Here is a 19608-nt window from a genome sequence, read left to right as displayed (position 1 = left end):
AAAGGTGCCAAAAACATATGGTGGAGGAAAGGATAGTCTCTTCAATAAGTGGTGCTGGGAAAAGTGAATATCCATATGCAGAAGGATGAAACTAGACTTCTATGTCTTACCATATTAAAAAATAAAATAAAATAAATTACAAGGCTATAGTAAGCAAAGCAGCATGGTATTGGTACATTGGTGGGTAGGGGGAGACTTTAACATTAGGTGCTGGGAAAAGTGAATATCCATATACAGAAGAATGAAACTAGACTTCTATGTCTTACCATATACAAAAATCAATTCAAAATGGTTAAAGACCTAAACTTAAGACCCAAAACTATGGAAAGAAAACAGGGAAAACACTTCAGGACATCGATCTAGGCAAAAATTTTATGACTAAGACCTCAAAAGCACATGCAACAAAACCAAAAATAGACAAATGGGACTTTATTAAACTAAAAAGCTTCTGCACAGCAAAGGAAACAATCAACAATGTGAAGAAACAACCTGATGACTGGGTGAAAATATCTTCAAACTTTTCATCCAACAAGTAACTAACATCCAGAATACATGAAAAAATGTTCACCATCACTAATAATCAGGGAAATGCAAATCAAAACGACACTGAGCTATCATCTTACCCCAGTTAGAATGGTTATTATTACAAAGACAAAAAATAACAAATGCTGTCAAGAATATGGAGAAAAGGAAATTCTCATACATTGTTGGTGGAAATGTAAACTAGTACAGCCATTATGGAAAACAATATGTTGATTTCTCAAAAAACTAAAAATATAACTACCATACAATTCAACAATCCCATTACTGGGTATTTATCCAAAGGAAATGAAATCATTGTATCAAAGGAATACCTGCACCCCATGTTTACTACAACACTATTCACAATAGCAAAGATATGGAATCAACTCAAGTGTCCATCAACAAATAAATGGATCAAGAAAATGTGGTAAATACACATAATGAAATACTATTTGGCCATAAATAAGAAGGAAATCCTGTCACTTGCATCAACATGGATGGAACTGGAGGTCATTATGTTAAGCGAAATAAGCCAAGCACAGAAAGACAAATATCGCATGTTCTCAACTCATATACACAAGCTAAAAAAGTTGATCTCATGGAGGTAGAGAACAGAATGTCACCAGAGGCTTATTGGTGGGGGGTGAGGAAGGATGAAGAAAGGTTAGTTAATGGGCACAAACACACAGTTATACAGAAGGAAGAAATTCCAAAGTTCAATGGCAGAGTAGAGTGACTAAAGTTAACAATGCATATTTCAAAATAGCTAGAACAGAGGACTTCAAATGTTCCCAACACACTGAAATGATAAACAGCCAAGGTAATGGATACCCTAAATACCCTGACTTGATCATTCTATGCATGTAACAAAATACCACATACACCCTGTAAAAACATACAAGTATTATATATCAATAAAAATTTTTTTTTAAAAAGAAAGCTAAAAACGCATCCACCACACAATTAAAGGAAACATTTTTAAATTATGCAAAAGTAGTAAGGGACTTGTATCTAAAATATATAATAAACTCTTACAATTCAATAATAAAAAGACAACCCAATTTAAAATGGGCAAAGAATCTGAATAGACATTTCTCCAAACGAGACATATAAATGCACAAGCATATCAAAATGTGGTCAACATCAACTGCCATTAAGGCAATGCAAATCAAAACCATAATAAAATGAGATATCACTTCACATCCACAAGGATAACTACATTAAAAAACACACAATAAAAACTGTTGACAAAGATGTGGAAAACTGCAACCCTCATAACTGTGGAAATGTAAAAAAGAACAACTGCTTTGAAAAACAGTCTGGCAGTTCCTCAAAAGATTAAACATATAACCCAGCAATTCCATTCCTAGATAAATGAAAACACCCTCAAGAGAAACGAAAACATTAAGTCTACACTAAAACTGTACACAAATGATGACAGCAGCATTTTTCATGATAGCCCAAAGTGGAAACAACCTAAATGTCCATCAGCTGGATGAACAGATAAACAATTGTGGTATACTCATACAACAGCACATCATTCAGTGAAAAAAAAGGAATGAAATATAATACTGTTACATGCTACAGTATGGGTGACCCTGTAAACCTTATGCTAAGTGAAATAAGCTAAACACAAAAGGCCACATATTTTATAATGACTTTATATGAAATCTCCAGAACAGGCAAATTCATAAGACAGAAAGTAATGTAGTGGTTGCCAGGAGCTTGAGGTAGGGGAGATGAGGCATGACCATTAAAAGGTGGGGTACTCTTGGGGTGATGAAATGAAAATGTCCTGGAATTAGATAGTGGTGATGGTGGCACAATTTGGCAAATATAGTGAAACTACTGAATCATATACTTTTAAATGGTAAATTTTATGGTATGTAAGTTACATTTCAATAAAAAATATTTTTTAATTTAGGGGGAAAAAAGGACTCAGGGAGCTCTAATCTAATACAGGGTATATCCAATGTAGTCAAAAGTCACTTGTCACAAAGCAAAGTCAGTATAAGTATTACCCAGAAAGAATTTAGTCTCCCGATTTCTACCTAATTCCTGGCTTTCCTTTGGACCATCTTAGTCTGTGATAAAAGTTATCTGAAATAGTCATTAATGTCAGAGAAAGTCAAGCAATTCACCTACTTGAAGAATAACAACTCCAAAGATCCTCCCAAATTCAAAGTAGATGTTAATCAATGTCAAGAAGTAAAATAAGTTGTCCTGACCCATGACCTATTGATCAAAAGGTATGAGTAAAAGGAAGCAAAGTGACAATTTCTAGAACATCCAAAGATCAGTCTTAATTCAAAATAGCAAGAAAATTAATGTACAATTAGAAAAGTGTGAGAAGAATAAAACGGTTACTTCTTAAGTTAACTACGAAAAGACAAACATTCTTGTGATGAACATTTATTAAGCATCTGCTGTGTATGACACACTATGCTAGGTGCTATGGGTGTGTAAAAATGTCAGAGACCGGATTCTATTTTTTTTTTTTTTTGAGACAGAGTCTCACTCTTTTGCCCGGGCTAGAGTGAGTGCCATGGCGTCAGCCTAGCTCACAGCAACCTCAAACTCCTGGGCTCAAGCAATCCTCCTGCCTCAGCCTCCCGAGTAGCTGGGACTACAGGGACACACCACCACGCCCGGCTAATTTTTTTTCTATATATATTTTTTAATTGTCCAGCTAATTTCTTTCTATTTTTAGTAGAGATGCGGTCTCGCTCTTGCTCAGGCTGGTCTCGAACTCCTGAGCTCAAGCAATCCACCCGCCTCGGTCTCCCAGAGTGCTAGGATTACAGGCGTGAGCCACTGCGCCCAGCCTGAGACCCAATTCTTATCAATAAAAAACTCCAAATTGAGTACAACAGATCAATATAGTCAGCTACATCATTCAGGAGCTAAAATAGTGCTCAAATGCTCAAAGAGCCATGAGGGTAAAAAGAAGGAAGCAATTAATTTTTAAAAGGTGGAGTAGATAAAATAGGAAAGGTTACTTCCTTTCAAGCAATGGTAACATTTGAGCTGGACATTAAAGGGTAAAGTAAGACTGAAAAAGACAATTACATTAGATACAATGAAGAGTATAGGCAAAAATATGAGGATATAAAACTGGATCATAAATGCAAGAAACATACTACATTATGGCTTGAATATAACGTTTAGGAGCGTGAAGCTGGGGGCTGGAGTTCAAAATGGGGCAACAGAAGTAGGCTTGTGTTTTTACGTGTATGCCATACTTAAGGCAGTAATGTAGAAGACAGAGAAAAGGTAAGCAAAGATGAGAGGAAGGAGACCAGTTAGAAGTGACATAGTAATTCAAGTTATTGATCACTATAATCATTTCATTCTTTTTAAAAAATCTCAATTCTTCTAATTACTTTTGTTTCATATTAAAAACCAAGATCTCAAAAGATCAATGATGATGTAAGAAATCAGATGAAAGATTGCATTAGGTTCATGGGGTTCCTAAACACTATACAGATCAGGGTAGTACTTTATACCTTCTTATAATAAAAACCCACAGGAAGCAGTCTCTTGAGCAAGTTTCATGTCCAGGAACTGGTCAGGGACAACACAGAAACCCTAATGCTCCAGAATCAAAGCAATTAGTTGAATCTACTGCATCAATTATCTATGAACATACACAAAAAGAACCAAATGGAAAGTGTAGAATTAAAAAGTCTAATAACTGAAATCAAAAGTTGATCAGATGTGCTTAACAACAGATTGGATAGAGTCAAAGAGTCAGAGATCTTGAATAAAGATCAGCAGAAATTAATCAATCTGAGGAACAAAAAGGAAAAAAGAAAAATTAATAAAGCCTCAAGGCCCAAATTTGGATGAAAACCTCTTTTTAGTGATACTAGATTAGCAAACCCCAAACAGAATAAATACAAAGAAAACTGTACCAGAGCACATCATAGAAATACTGAAAATACCCCAAATTTGGATGAAAACCTCTTTTTAGTGATACTAGATTAGCAAACCCCAAACAGAATAAATACAAAGAAAACTGTACCAGAGCACATCATAGTCAAACTGAGAATATCCAAAGATAAAGAGAAAAAATCTTGAAAGACACAAAAAAGGGGGGTGAGGGGTGGGCAAAGGATAGCCAGCACACATTACATACAGCTGACTTTTCATCAGAAACAATGGAAGCCAAAAACAATGGAACATCTTCAAAACTCTGAAATGTGGGAATATCCTGCAAAGTAAGGATTCCATATCAAGAAAAAGTATTCTGGGGGTAAAATAAAGACCTTTTCAGACAAACAAAAGCCTAGAAAATTTGTTGCCTGCAGACCTGCACTACAAGAAATGCCAATGGATGTTGTTAGGCTGAAAGTAAAAAGGACCAGATGGAAACTTGGATTTACAGGAAAGAATATGAGAAAAGTTAAACAACAAAGAAAATATTTCTTCAACATAATTTCCTTAAAAGACAACTGTTCAAAGCGAATAACACAAATCCTAAGGTGGGATTTATGATGTAAATAGAAGCACAAGATATGACAATAGCACAAAGAAAGGGATGGGTGGATAAATGGAATTATTCTGATGTAAGGTAATTACAACTGTGAAATGGATGGCAAGAAGTAGACAGTAGATGGTATGAAGCGAGAGGTGTAAAGTGAAAGGTAGTATAATATCACCTCCAAACAGACTTTGATAAGTTAATGGTAAATACTGTTAAGATCTAGACTGACTACTAAAAAATTAATTAAAAGAGCACAGCTAAGAAGTCAATAGAAGAAATAAAATAGAATACTATAAATTATTTGATTAACCCCAAAGGTTGCAGAAATGAAGCAACACACACACATACACACACAATAGAAACCATACCAACAAACATACTAAATATAAAGACTAAGTGCTCTAATTAGAAGCCAGAGATGATTAGGCAATTTAAAAAGCAAGAGCCAATGGCTACCTACATGCTGTTTACAAAAGACACACTCTCAATACAAAGATATTTACAGACTAAAAGCAAAATACTGGAAAAAGATATACCATGAAGTTGCATAAGAAAATTGGAATGGCTAAATTAGTATCAAAGTAGGCTTCAAGGCAAACAGCATTTTAAGAAATTAAGAACACTTTATAAAGATAAAAGAACTCATCAGGGAAATTAAATATGCCATACATAAATTTTAATTTGAAATGGGTCATAGACCTACAGGTAAAATCTAAAACTATACAACTTACAGAAGAAAACAAAGGAGAAATCTTTACGACCTTCTTGATTTCCTGGACAGCAGACAAAAGTCACTAACCATTAAATTAAAAACTCATATATTAGACTTCATCAAAATTCAAAACTTATACTCCTAAAACACTACTATGAAAACAAAAAAGCAAACCACAGTTTGAAAAAATATTTAGACAACATAAATCTAAGAAAAAACATGTGTCCAGAACATATTTTTTTTTAAAAAAGAAACTCTTACAACTCACTAATAACAACCAATTTTCTTCTAAAAAAAAAAAAGGTAAAAGACATATAAAGGAACCTTCAGAAGAGAAGAAATACAAATGACCAACAAGCACATGAAAAGATGCTCAATATCAATGGTCATGAGGAAAATTCAAATTAAAACCATGATGAGATAACCACTTCACGCTCAGCAGAATGGCTAAAGTTAAAAAGATAGGTAATAATCAACTGTTGACTAGGATGTGGAGCAACTGGAACTCTCAAGGATTTCTAATGGGAATGTAAAACAGCACAACCACTTTGGGGAAAGGTTTGACAGTTTCTTATAAAGTTAATCTTCCACCTACTCTCTGACCCAGCAATTCTTCTATTATTCAAGAGAAATGAAAGCATAAGTCCATAGAAAACTTATACAAGAATTTCCTAGTAGTTTTTTTTATAATAGCCCAAAACTGAAAACACTCCAAATGTTGACAGCAACAGATAAATGTATAAACTGTGGTATATTCATACAATGGAATACTACTTAACAATAATAAGAAACAAGCAAGTGATATACGTAACGGTATCACAGACATGAGCCAAGTAAAAGAAGCAGATATAAATGAGTATATACTGAATGATTCCACTAATGTGAAGTTCCATTATGTGAAGTTTATGTGAACTTATGGGGAAATCTACTATGAACTCAAAGATCACTATCTAAAACTGGGGCTTGACCACAGGCTGGTTTTGAGGATCAAGATAATACATGTAAAATAACAATATACAAATACAGACATTATTAACTCATATCAATAATTCTGGTAGAACAAGTTTAATGCCCTTCTTAAAGAGAAGACTGCAATGGCTTAGTCTATAAAATACCAAAGAAAGATCACAAACTAGAAATTTATAGCTCTCACTACATATTCCAAAATTGAAATCAACTGCAAACTTAAAGATATTCTAAAACAGAAAAGAAGAAAAAAAGATACCCTAACACAAAGTTTAATTCTAAAGGGGAAAAACATGGCACCCAGCTGAAAATTAGGCAGCATTCTTAAATAGAAGAGTAAACAAATAATACTGATAATCGATAAACTTTGTGAAAATTAAGGCAATCAAGATACAGAAAATGCATAAGAAATGAAGATGTGTTAATAACCAACAGATTAAATGTCTTTCGTCCTATCATTATAAAATATCACTTCAAATGCATTTTAATTATTTCTATACTTTATTTCCAGTTGAAACTTTATGTCAACAAAGTACCCTGCTTCATCACACATTTTGTAAGAGTGCACAGGTTGAAAATGGCCTAATAAAAATGCTATCATCTGACTAAGTATAAATAGACACAAGAGGCTAATATATGAATGTTATGTTTAACTCCATTGTCAAGTATATGCACCCTGGTAAAGTGAATCATCATAAATTGTTTTCTGCTCTTCCTTAGCTCTCAGCGCATACCCATTTCAGGAGCTTCAGACATAGTACTGAATCCCTTTTGTCCCTGACTTCCTTGGCTTCATATCATGCCTTAATCTCTTTTTCTCTCCCTATTTATATTTGGCCCTCCAACTTCAATAGGTTTCTTTGTTATCCCCCAGTATCTTAGGATGCTGTTCCCTGGTAACTGTTCAGACCTTCAAGGCACACCATTTGCGTACACCAAAGATAAAGCAACCATACTTCCCAGTTTCAGTCCTGGTTTAGCCTCATGGCATAGCATAATAAAAAATAATATGTCCCCCCTTCATTTTCAGAAGTTTCTAGTTGGGACAATAGGTTAAATAACTACTCAGACCACAAAAATAAAACTACAAATGGTCAAACCCACAGTAGGTACTCAAAGGCAGGCTGCTTGGCTGACTAGTTGGCTGAATGAATGTATGGGTAACTATTCCAATGCCAGCTCAGGTCACCGGAACATCCTTTTTGAACAAATACAGATTTTTATTACTTTCAAATACACTGATTATCAAATTGAGCTAAGTATTACCCAGGAGAGAGATCATTAAGAAATCTTAATCAATGAATTAAAAATAATATGTAATTGGCATACTGAGTGTAATAAACAGTTCCTTTAAATGTTAAGGATACTTAAAAAGTATGTCCCGTTAAGGAATTTACAGTTAGATATATCTTGCTTTTAAATTATCAGTGCCTTAGCCGGGCATGGTGGCGCATGCCTGTAGTCCCAGCTACTCGGGAGGCTGAGGCAGAAGGATTGCTTGAGCCCAGGACTTTGAGGTTCCTGTGAGCTAGGCAGATGCCACGGCACTCACTCTAGCCCGGGCAACAAAGCGAGACTCTGTCTCAATCAATCAATCAATCAATCAATAATCAGTGCCTTAACCCAATTCTTTTAGAAACTTTTTTAAAGTGGGAGATAAATAAGGTATCACAATGAATTTCCAAAAAACAGACAGCTCATCTATATTTAATATAACTCACAAAGCAGCTTAATATGACTATTATGTTATTAGAAATGAACTGAACACTAGCAATAATCTACATGTCCTTCAAAATGACGATTACCTTGTGGTAAATCCACACAATGGAATATATGCAATGAAATGGAACAAAACTGCTGATATCTACAACAATATGGATGGATCTCAAACGCATTATGTTAAATGAAAGAAGCCAGACTCAAAAGGCCACCTAGTATATGAGTCCCATTTATATGACATTCTGGAAAAGGCAAAACTATAGGGATACAAAACAGATCAGTAGCTGTCAGGGTCTGGGGATAGAGGTAGAAGTTAACTACATTGTTTTATATCTTGATCAGAGTGATGGTTACATTGTATGTATTTGTCAAAATTACTAGAATCATACACCGAAGAGTGAATTTTATCATATATAATTTTTTAAATTTAATTTCTAGGGTTAAATTTTATTTTTTTAGTTTAAATCTGGAAAAGGAAAGAAGAAGCAAACAAGAACAAAATGTTCTCTTCCACCCTTAAGAAGAGAACAGAGAACACAGCACATGCAAATAAAAGGCAGCTGCAACTACACTGCTCTCTGACCAACAGTGAGAACAGTACTCCCAACAGTGAGAGTGGTGCTCCCAACAGCAAGTCAGGGCTCTAGGCTGGCACTTCTTTCTGCGTATGCAGTGTTACCTCCCTGAATCAGACCCTCACCTCTATCTACCTCAATCTTTCTAACCCTCTGAACATTCTAGCTTTTTAACCTTGGTTTGTCTAACGGACTATCTCACATTCATAATCTGCCTCTGTCTTAATAATCACTCATGGTACCAATCCATTTCTTCACTCTTGGATCCCATGTTAGTACTTACATTAATTCCCTCAATTCCTGATTCTATCCCAAGTTTGTTCTGGTCGTTCCTCAGCTAAACGTGATCACGTCCTCCTTCCAGCCTTCAACTAGGGTTCTTATCCACCACAAGTTAAAACCACAAAGGCTAGCAATTTCATCTATTCAAGTGCTTCAGAAGTGGCAAGCTCTAAAGTCTCCCTTGGGAACCTACACCAGTGACTTTTTTTAACTTCATAAATATGATGTCATTTTTGTCCAACCAAACTCTTGCTTATCCTTAAGTTCTACTTGCTGTTTAGTTTTGTACAAAGATAGATAAGTAGTGAACTTCTTCCCCACAAAAATCATTCATCTACTTTACAACTAGTATTAAAATTACACCCTGATCTCCCTCCTCTAGGGTAAATGTATCCACGATTCCTACAACACTGTTTATCATTTAATGTTACGTTTTATGTTCTCTCAAACTTCTCCAGTTTTTCTGCAACTTTTTAAAATAAAGTGACCAAAATGGGATACCGCAGAATAACAATTTATAAATAAATATTGCACAATACTAACATGGCCAAAAAAAAAAAGAATATTGTTTGAAAAGAAAGAAATCAGTCAACTATGTTACAGTCCCTTACACTAAGGATACTAAGCTAGAGGACAGAAACAGAAAAAAAATCACAATCTCAGAACTTTCAAGTTATTTCTCTAGCACGGAGTTTGTTGTTTCCTTACAAACCAAGAGACCCCAATCTTTGCAGCCATTGCACCTTTACAACTTCCCATTCCCAGGCAAGACAAAGGTTCCCCACAACCACTCAAAAAAACGCTATTCTTACTGTGAATTAACTGTAGTTATCTCCCCAGGCTAGGCAGGCGTTCTTCATGTGGTCTTAAATTTATTAGCTATCCTCTCAGTTCTAACAGAGCCCACTGCTGCTAATTACTTATACAATTGTTAAAACTACCCCCTATAATCCTTTAGTTCCTTTCAAGTCCAAGTATCATTTTTCTGAACTGGAGAAAGGGAAACGAGGTTGAGAAAAGATTAAGTTAGAAAGCAGAGAAAGAGAATTCTATTTTTTAAAACTAAATTTAGCCAATGAATTAATTCTTCCATAACGTGAGCAAAATATTTACCTTTAAGATAATTAAGAAGCATGTGTGAACTGCATCATAAAAAGATTTCTATAAAAAAATTTAGATCAAAAAAACAAACAAAAATACTGAAAACAGAACGAGAAGAGATAAAAGACAGGATTTTTAAAATGGAGATAAACTACAAAATGCATACATACAGAGTAGAGGTTGCAAAATGCATACAAAGAAAGGGTTGTAATCAAGGGAGAAGAAAAACAGAAAGCTGTCTCCCCAAAAAAGCAGCAAAGTTATAGATGCAAGATATAATTTCATTTTGTGTTTCTTTTTAAAGAAAGCAACAATGTGGCTGCTTGAAATTAGTCACAGCACAGAGAGGAAAATGAGTACCAGACCTTCAATGTACATGGAAAGGTATCAAATATTAAGGGCTTTTATAAGAAAGTCTTCTAGAAAATGAAGGATTTAGTAGGGAATAAATAGTCACATAAGAACATCTATAATTCAACAATATACTTCAAGTTGAGGTTGGTCTTCACACCTCTCTGGGAATACAATGAACAGAAAGCTATACCATGAAAATGTAGGAAAAATGATGCTGTATGAGCCACTTCTAGCTCTTGGACCTGTCTGAGTCATGGCAGTAGCTAGAAAAATTCTAAGGGGTTAAAGTCCACCCCATACCCAAGACCAAAATCTACTCCCACCCCACCTTGACTCAATGGTTTTCTCCCACTGTGGTGAGGGTGGTTTTGGAAAAGCTCCTCAAATGCCAGGAAACACTGTAATACAAAAAGAAAAAACAATTCATAAGTACCAAACCTTAACTAACATTCTGGCCTCCCTCTCAAGGAAGATTGATATAATGGAAAAAGCACTAATCTAGGAACTAGGAAACCAAGTGTATTCTGCTTGTTCAGCATACATTCTAAAACTTTTGCTCTAATTCCAGATGACTGGGTGGCTGGGGAGTGGACACCAGGCAGTCTCTTTCTGCTAAGTGCTACTAAACTGGTAGCATATAAAAGCCAGAAGCTGCTGATGGCCATCTCTGCCGCTAACTGGGCTGAAAATGAAGCCATCAGAGACGCTAGCAGAACTAAGGGATGGAAAGAGACATTCCTGATGATACAATTTAAGAACTTGGCTCCAGTTTTTCCTAAAGTACCTACCCCTTAAGTTAGTTTGTATTGGGTTTCTGTGACTAGCAGGTTAGTCTGGCCAATACACCTGGGTTCTAATTCCACACTGAACCTGAGAAAGTCACTCCTCAACTACTGGCCTTAGTTTCCTCTTTTATAAAATGGGCTAGATCTGAGGTTTTTTCAAAGCTTAATGCAATGGAATTTTGTATTTTTTAAGGTAATTCTGATATCAAAAATAAAAATGGTTTTATTCACATAAATGTTATAAGATCAAATTTACATCTACTTCTGACCCAAATCAACGAAAACAATGGGTACCTAATTTTTAAAACTGAAAATAAAAATGACTCTATTATTATAAATGTTTTATAAAATCAAATGTATAATATTTACTTATTATGAACAAAATCAATGAGAACACTTAAGTGTTCTGATAAATACAAAACTTTAAAACTGGATACTAATGGTAAAAGCTGAAAGCTTTTATTAGCCTCTTAGGATTCAATTTATTTCTTTGTTTTAGTTGCACATTATTGAGAATCCTGATTCAAAAACAATAGTTGAAAAGAAGAACATATGTTTTCCACATCTGCCTTACCCCATACACTATTTAATTAAGGATGGAGAAAAGCTTTAACTTCTGCACAAAAGAAAATTAACCCCTGACAATACAAGCTTTTGTAAAGGGTCTCCAATTGATTGAAATTTAGTACTTAAATATAGCTAAGTATGTGTGTTTCAATTTTGTCATAATTCACAATTTCAAAATCAAATCAGAACCAAAATGTTTACAAAATATAATTAGTACCTTCACAGAACTCTAATAAAATAGATAAATCTCTGAAGTCTTTTAAAAACATTTTTTAGTATAATTTATGTACACTCACTGAGTCATATAGGAAATTACAATAAAGGTTATATAAAAAATTCTAATTCTTTTTTATAATTAGCCTGCTTTAAAGGAAAGAAAAATTTCACCAATTTGTATTCAGGATCTTAGAGAGTTATAAATATAGACCTTTTAAAAAACTAATATAATAATCTATTCAATCATACTGAGAACCAACCTGATGGAGCAGATTATAGGAAGTTCTATGAAATGTTCATTACTTAAGAATGACTGCTTTAAGACACAAATGAATAACTCTTCATCTTTAATCTCAAGAAGTTAATAGTCTAGCAGAGGATACAATATATTCATTCATTCAACATGGGTGTCTCCTCAGTGCCACTAACCACTGTGCAAGCAACTGGAGCTAAACAGAAAACAATATACACATGATCCCTATTCTCATAAATTTAGACTTTAACCTAAGAACAGTAGATAACCAATGAAGAGCTTGAAAAAAAAAAGAGACTATATGATTAGGTTAACACTTCTGAAAGATTGCTGGCTACTATATGAAAGTTACTATAAACTGGATGGATCAACCCCAATGACAGACCAATTAGGAGCTACTACAATGATGAAAGTGGCTATCAAGTAACAAGAACTCAAAAGAATGGGGAACAAACTGAGTTGGAAATATAGGGAAACAAAAAAGCCTCATAGAAGTAATGTTGCAACTCAATCTTGAAAGACCGACAAGTAAAGCCAGGCAAGTAGAGGAAAGGAATTTGTGCAGTAAGACTATATGAATGGCATGTTTGGGAAACTTCAATTAGTTCTTCATGGTGGGTCTTGAATAAGGTGAATCATAGCTCAAAAGGTAGATCAAAAAAAGACAATAAAGGATATTTTATAACAGAGAAAGGTAAACACCTCCAGGACACTGAGAGGCAAGGTGTTTACATGCCTAGGCTTACATTTTAGAAAGATTCTTGCAGGGACAGTTAGCCTAAAGAAGAATACAAGAAGCCTAACCACCCAACCAAGAATACATGCTTGCCAACAGATGCTACCTCAAAGTCCTAATCTAGTAACTTATCTTGACAAGTATGGTACAAGCAATTACTTTGAGCTTTAGAAACCAAGCAACTAGTATCAGGTTCAGGCCACACTGTAGCTGATATAGTTATTAAAACAAAAAAAGAGGGGAGTCTCTGTAGATAAAACACTAAAAATGTAATGGTGGCAGGAGATAAATGAAGAAGAGAATGCAGTAACTCAGAAAGTGGGGTAATAACAGAGAAGCAATTTAGTTCCTTGGTAAAAATACTTGCACTTGTTGCCAATACACATAGATCCATTCCTTATATGTAATAATTAACTAATTCATGGTGGTTCCTGACAAGCAGTTCAAACACCAAAATTAAATTAATACATAACACTTAAGAAGGCAATCAAAGACTAGATTAAAAGCAGCAAACTACAACAGAGGACCAGCTCTACACTAGCTGACTTCTCATTAGTTAAAAAGAAAGCTCTTTGCTGGGAGTAGTGTGCCTTATGCCTGTGATCCCAGCACTCTCTGAGGCCAAGGCAGGAGGATAGCTTGAGGCCAGAAGTTTGAGACCAGCCTGGGCAACACGGCAAGACCCTGTTTCTACACACAAAAAAATTTTTTTAATTAGCCAGACATGGTGGTGCATGCCTGTACTCTCAGCTACTCAGGAGGCTGAGGTGAAGCGTCACCTGAGCCCAGGAGTTTGAGGTTACAGTGAGCTATCATCACACCACTAAATTTCAGCCTAGAAGACAGAGCAAGACCGCTGTCTCTTAAAAAAAAAAAAAAGAAAGAAGAAAGCTCTCCCTAACTGGCTGGTCCTTGGAGCATATCCACTAAACCAGGGGTGGGGTGGGATAAGGGGAACTTGCTATTTGACAAAGATTCCTAATCAATGAGCTGGACAAGCTCTTAATTCAGACATGAAACATATACTGAAGAATCCAACTGTTTTAAGAAGATGAATCCTACCTTTCCGGGGTCATCCTTGGATCGAGGCACTTTAAGGAAACACTTGTTTAGTGACAGATTATGTCGTATAGAATTCTGGAATTAAAGAAGAGAAGCCAAAGGGTCAATGGAATCCAAAAACCAAAATCCACCTTTAAAAATAATCAGAAACCTATATAGCTCTATGCATTAGAATACAATTACAAATAGAATAAGCTTTTAAAATGATTTTCAAATTTAAACTTTTCTGACTTTCAAATTATGAATGCCATAAAGGGAAGTAGTTCTCAGAAAAGAATTTCTACTAAATTCCATAATAATGTAATATATGTAGCATTTTAAATGTTTAAGACCTTTTCATGATACAGGAAGACACTTATGATGTAATATTAAATATTAAATGTCAAATATAAAACTGTATACATGTTATGACTTTAATCATGGTATATATTTTTTAATTTATTTATTCTTATAAATAAGCCAGAATGCAAAATGTTAGATGTTATTTAGTGTGGAATTACATGCGATGACTATTTTCTTCTTTTTATTTTTCTGCAAGGTCCAAATGGATAGTTATGTTTATTATATTTCTAGTTTATATTCCTAAATTTCTTTTTTATAACAATGAGCAAATACATAATGTATTATTTCTTTTTGACCAACATAAAAATTTGCATAATATACCCCCACACACCACTTTTATAGTTTTCCTTCTTTTATTACCCTAAACTTCACTAATTTAATAGGTTAACATTCCTCAGTAAGGTGAATAGCGCAAAAATTTAAATTCCTTTTCCTCTAGTTTGGAATACAAAATTACTCAATTATGGAATACTCAGAGTTATATTTAATAAGTAATCTGTCTTCAATGCTCTGACACAAAATGAAAGGGAGTTTTAACTTAACATTAAAATTCTAGTTGATTCCTCTTAAGGGACCATGGCAACATTTTCTCCTCTGGGTGGCTTTCGATGACTGCATTTCTGGAAAGGTGGTGACAGCTGCTTTAAGATCCTTCTCCAACCCTCCCTTCAAACAATACAAGCTAACTTCTCAAGTTCTAAATGACCTCCCACTTTCCCCTAACCCATCTCCTTCCATACCTGAAGAACAAATAGTGAGCAGCAGACCGTGGGAATATGCTAAATCTAAGGAGAGTGAATAGGAAGTAAAATAGGAAAACAAAGACCTGCACAAAGAAGATAAACCAGTTTCCATGTCTCCATTTGAAGTACTCAAAAAATATTTTTATGTTTACAAAAATAAAGTTAAAAGTGAAAAATGGCAAGTTCTAGGCACCCAATACTTTAAAATTGGATGGAGGAAAGTTTTTTTAAAAAAATAAGTATGAAATAGCAAACCCTGGAAACATTAAGTCTGCCTAAAGCAACAGATGGGATCTTTTAGTTCTAAGAGAAACATCATCCTTTTCCACCTATTCCCATTTCCCCGCTCTCCACTTCTCTTTTCTTCTTTATATCTAAACCATGTATCTTCCAGCTGAAGCTGTATCACTACTTCTAAAGCAGTTTCAGACCACTGACTTGGGCTGGCCATTTGCAAGAAATTATCAGCAGATTGGATTTGGCACTCTCAAGTGGACTTCATCAGCAGCTGAGATTAGACAGGTTAATGAGGAAAACAATTGAACTTTATATACTATTCCCTAAAATTTGGAACAATCTCTTTAGTTTGGCATTCATATATTCATAGGATCTCCATATTCTTGCTCTATCCCAACTCTCTACTAGGAACCCATATAATCAAGTATTTCTTAAGAACTCTTAAAAACACCTCCCCAAATCTTACTCCTCTTCAAAATACAGCTCAATTCCCACTTTCCTCAATAGTTGTCTAATAATTCCCCCCTTCCTTATACACTTACTCTCTGTACCACTTACTTTAGAACATCATCACACTCTTCATAAACTCTCATTAAGTGAATGTTTCATTTAACACTTTTTACTAGGTCACATACACACTGGATATTTTTATGGCTTACACACAGTAGATGTGCCCAATGAGTCAACTATTTATAGCACAACACTCTAGATTTCTCCATTACAGAGCTTTTTACATAGCATCATAATTACTTGTTTATATATATCCTCCTCATCTAAAAAAGATTGTAAGCTCCCACAGGGCCCTGTGCTAAGCTTCTTAGTACTGCCAAAGCCTAGCACACTGTTTCACAAGAACAGATAGTAAACAAATTCTTTTCAAATTAATGAATGAAAGACTAAATTAGCTGAAAAGAAGAGGCTATGATCTAGACCAGAGATTCCAAATTCATAGTCCATAGGCTGAACCCAGCCAACAGATTTATGTTTGGCCTGTAGAGTATTTAAGAAAATTCGAATTAATTGACAACATTTAAAAATTTGGAAATTACACATAAAATCCAGATTTCTTGCTTTTTCTTAGGGCGGCAGGGGAGAGAGGGAGTTGGAAGATCTGCCATGTGTCCTAAAAAGCAACAATTGACTACAACACAGCTGTTCATTTTACATTAGACATGCAGTCTTCAGTTCAGCATCTTTTTTGGCTTTACTCATTTGTCACCTGTCTGGCACCAGCAGGCATTCAGGTTTACAACCAATGATACAGACCCGTGAATCCCTGGTAGGCTTACTAAGCCACTTATTATTCAAATTTTGGCCATTTCTCTTTCCTAGCCACCATGTTTTTCCATTGCCAAACAGATTTATCAAAATTTTCTAGCCTTCCCTCAGCCCAAATCTTAACAAAAAGAGTCTACAGTGCCCAGTGGTAAAGCCAGAAAACATGGCTTAAATAGATCATTACCACTTGCTCACAGAATGATGCTTTGATTCATGGGTCAACTTTTATTATGTATTTCCTCCACTGAAATATTTTATTAGAGTGGACTCTTAAACACAGCGTACTGTTAACAATCACTTCTCATACTGAATCACCAGTTAAGAGAATTTATCTTGGCAAATTAAGTTCAGTAAATATTTATATAGTTTTTGCAAAATCATGCGCTCTATGTAATGGTTAAGAACATGAGCACTGAAATCTCCAAATCTACCAGTGTCTAGAACAAAATCTTGACTCTCCCATTCTCTAGCTGAGAAACTCTGCAAAGTTACTTATCTAAGCCTCAGTTTTCTTACCTTTAAAATTTGGACAAAAATAGTATCTACTTCACAAGGCTGTTGTGCAGCTTAAGGAGACAATGGGGTAAGGCACTTAGTATAGTGCCTGGCACAGAGAAAATAATAAAAGCAATTATTTCAGTATTAGAATACAGAAACAAAAACTAATGAAACAAGATCTCTGAATAAAAATCTCTAAGTTCCACAATAATGCTATTAATAAAGCATACGGGCCGGGCGCGGTGGCTCACGCCTATAATCCTAGCTCTCTGGGAGGCCGAGGTGGGTGGATTGTTTGAGCTCAGGAGTTCGAAACCAGCCTGAGCAAGAGCGAGACCCCATCTCTACTAAAAATAGAAAGAAATTAATTGGATAACTAAAAATATATAGAAAAAATTAGCCGGGCATGGTGGCACATGCCTGTAGTCCCAGCTACTTGGGAGGCTGAGGCAGGAGGATCGCTTGAGCCCAGGAGTTTGAGGTTGCTGTGAGCGAGGATGACACCACGGCACTCTAGCCCGGGCAACATGGTGAGACTCTATCTCAAAAAAAAAAAATAAAATAAAGCATACGGTAACACATATGAGATTAATTCTATAGGGAGAAGAGAAATAACATAGAAAATGAAATATAGGTAATGCCAACTGAAAAAGGGCAAAAGAGAGAAACTCCAAGGAGAAATGAGAGAAAAATAAAAGCTAGAAACAAATCAAAGTGTTTACTTACAGGGAGAACTAGTAGGCTGGAATGGACAGAAGAAGAAAGAATACATGAGAGGAAATTAGCAAAAATAAAGCTAGAAAGGAAAGCTGGGATTAGGATTCACGCTTTCATTCAAACTACACTTAGTGAAGCTTACTAAATAGAAGCACTGTGTGCTAAGGCATGGAAGAAAGGAAGAGATATAAAAAGTTCAATGAGGCACACTCCCTTCTCTTAATTAAAACACTCGGTTATCTGGCATAGCTCATGGCACATCATTAGTGCACAATAAATCAACAAATGTCTCTAATAAATTTAGTCAAATGAAAAAGACAAAAGTGTTGAGGCAGGAAGCCTTATGAAAAACTAAAGAGTAAGTACCGTCTGATGGTAGACCTAAAGCCCTATAAAAATCCCCTTCTTCCACATGTATGCACACATCCCCAAAATGGCACACAACTGGGTAATTCCTACGTAAGAATATGGATATAATATGCACAGAGACAGAAGAAAGTAAACTGAATTATTTGTTGTATAAGATAAATTAGCTAGGTAACTCAAACTTGATGACATATCAAAAGACTTCTTAAAGAAGTGGTTAATTCCAGGGCAGGGGCAAGAAAGGTACAAAATATTCCTGGAACATCTTGTGATGCCAAAAAGCAAGAAAGTGCTAAACAAACAAAAAAATAGGGTCAACATATGACAGCTCCCAATGGCCAAAGCTGCAACAATCTGAATGACAACAACAGCACAAAGAATAAAATAAATATCTGAGTGTGTAGTATTATAAATAAATGACTAAAGAAAAAAAGCATAAAAAGGAACAACTCTTCCTTACATAAGGTTACCAATTTATAAATGTAGAAGGAATGAATGAAATGAGAAAATCACCATTAGGAAACAGTAAAAACAGTAGGTCATATTTATGACCTACCAATGAATGATAAAATTAATGAGCAAAATTTTAAAAAGGATCAAGGTACAGTAAGTCCTCATTTAATATCCTTAATAGGTTTTTGGAAACTGTGACTTTAAGTGAAATAGTGTACAGCAGCACATTCTTGAATGTCACTTCATTATAACGTTGATAAGGACAAAAATTGGTTTCATTATATGTCATTTTGCCTAAAGTCACAGTTTAGAATCTAGCAATGACATTAACTGAGGACTTACTGTATTTGCATACCCTCAAAGTATCCCCCCAAAACATTTTATTATTTACAAGTGATAAATAGTAACTTTACAGTAGAGAAACCTGGCAGATATTCCCTTAACCAAAGAATCATGACCCAATAATAAGACATACTGACATCAAGTATCCCCTGACATGATATGCAGAAAAGGCCACATCATCTCTGTATTATTCTTCCCAAAAATGCATTACCTCAAGCTGATCATGAGAAAACATCAGATAAATCCACACTGAGGGAAATTCTACAAAATACCTGATAAGTACTCTTCAAAACTGT

At 35.0% G+C, this 19608-nt stretch overlaps 1 protein-coding gene across 1 annotated transcript in view; it reads right to left on the bottom strand.

The window, feature by feature from the left end:
- The window catches only part of FOXJ3 (forkhead box J3), a 164973-nt gene that overhangs the window by 98035 nt on the left and 47330 nt on the right, over positions 1-19608 (bottom strand). The window contains exon 4 of the mRNA XM_012646759.1: positions 14337-14411. Coding sequence (XP_012502213.1) covers positions 14337-14411 — 75 coding nt within the window. The remainder of the gene's footprint in view (positions 1-14336; positions 14412-19608) is intronic.

Source organism: Propithecus coquereli, unplaced genomic scaffold (assembly GCF_000956105.1).
Source record: "Propithecus coquereli isolate 6110/MARCELLA unplaced genomic scaffold, Pcoq_1.0 Scaffold249, whole genome shotgun sequence".
NCBI lineage: Eukaryota > Metazoa > Chordata > Mammalia > Primates > Indriidae > Propithecus > Propithecus coquereli.
This window is presented reverse-complemented; position numbering and strand designations above follow the sequence as displayed.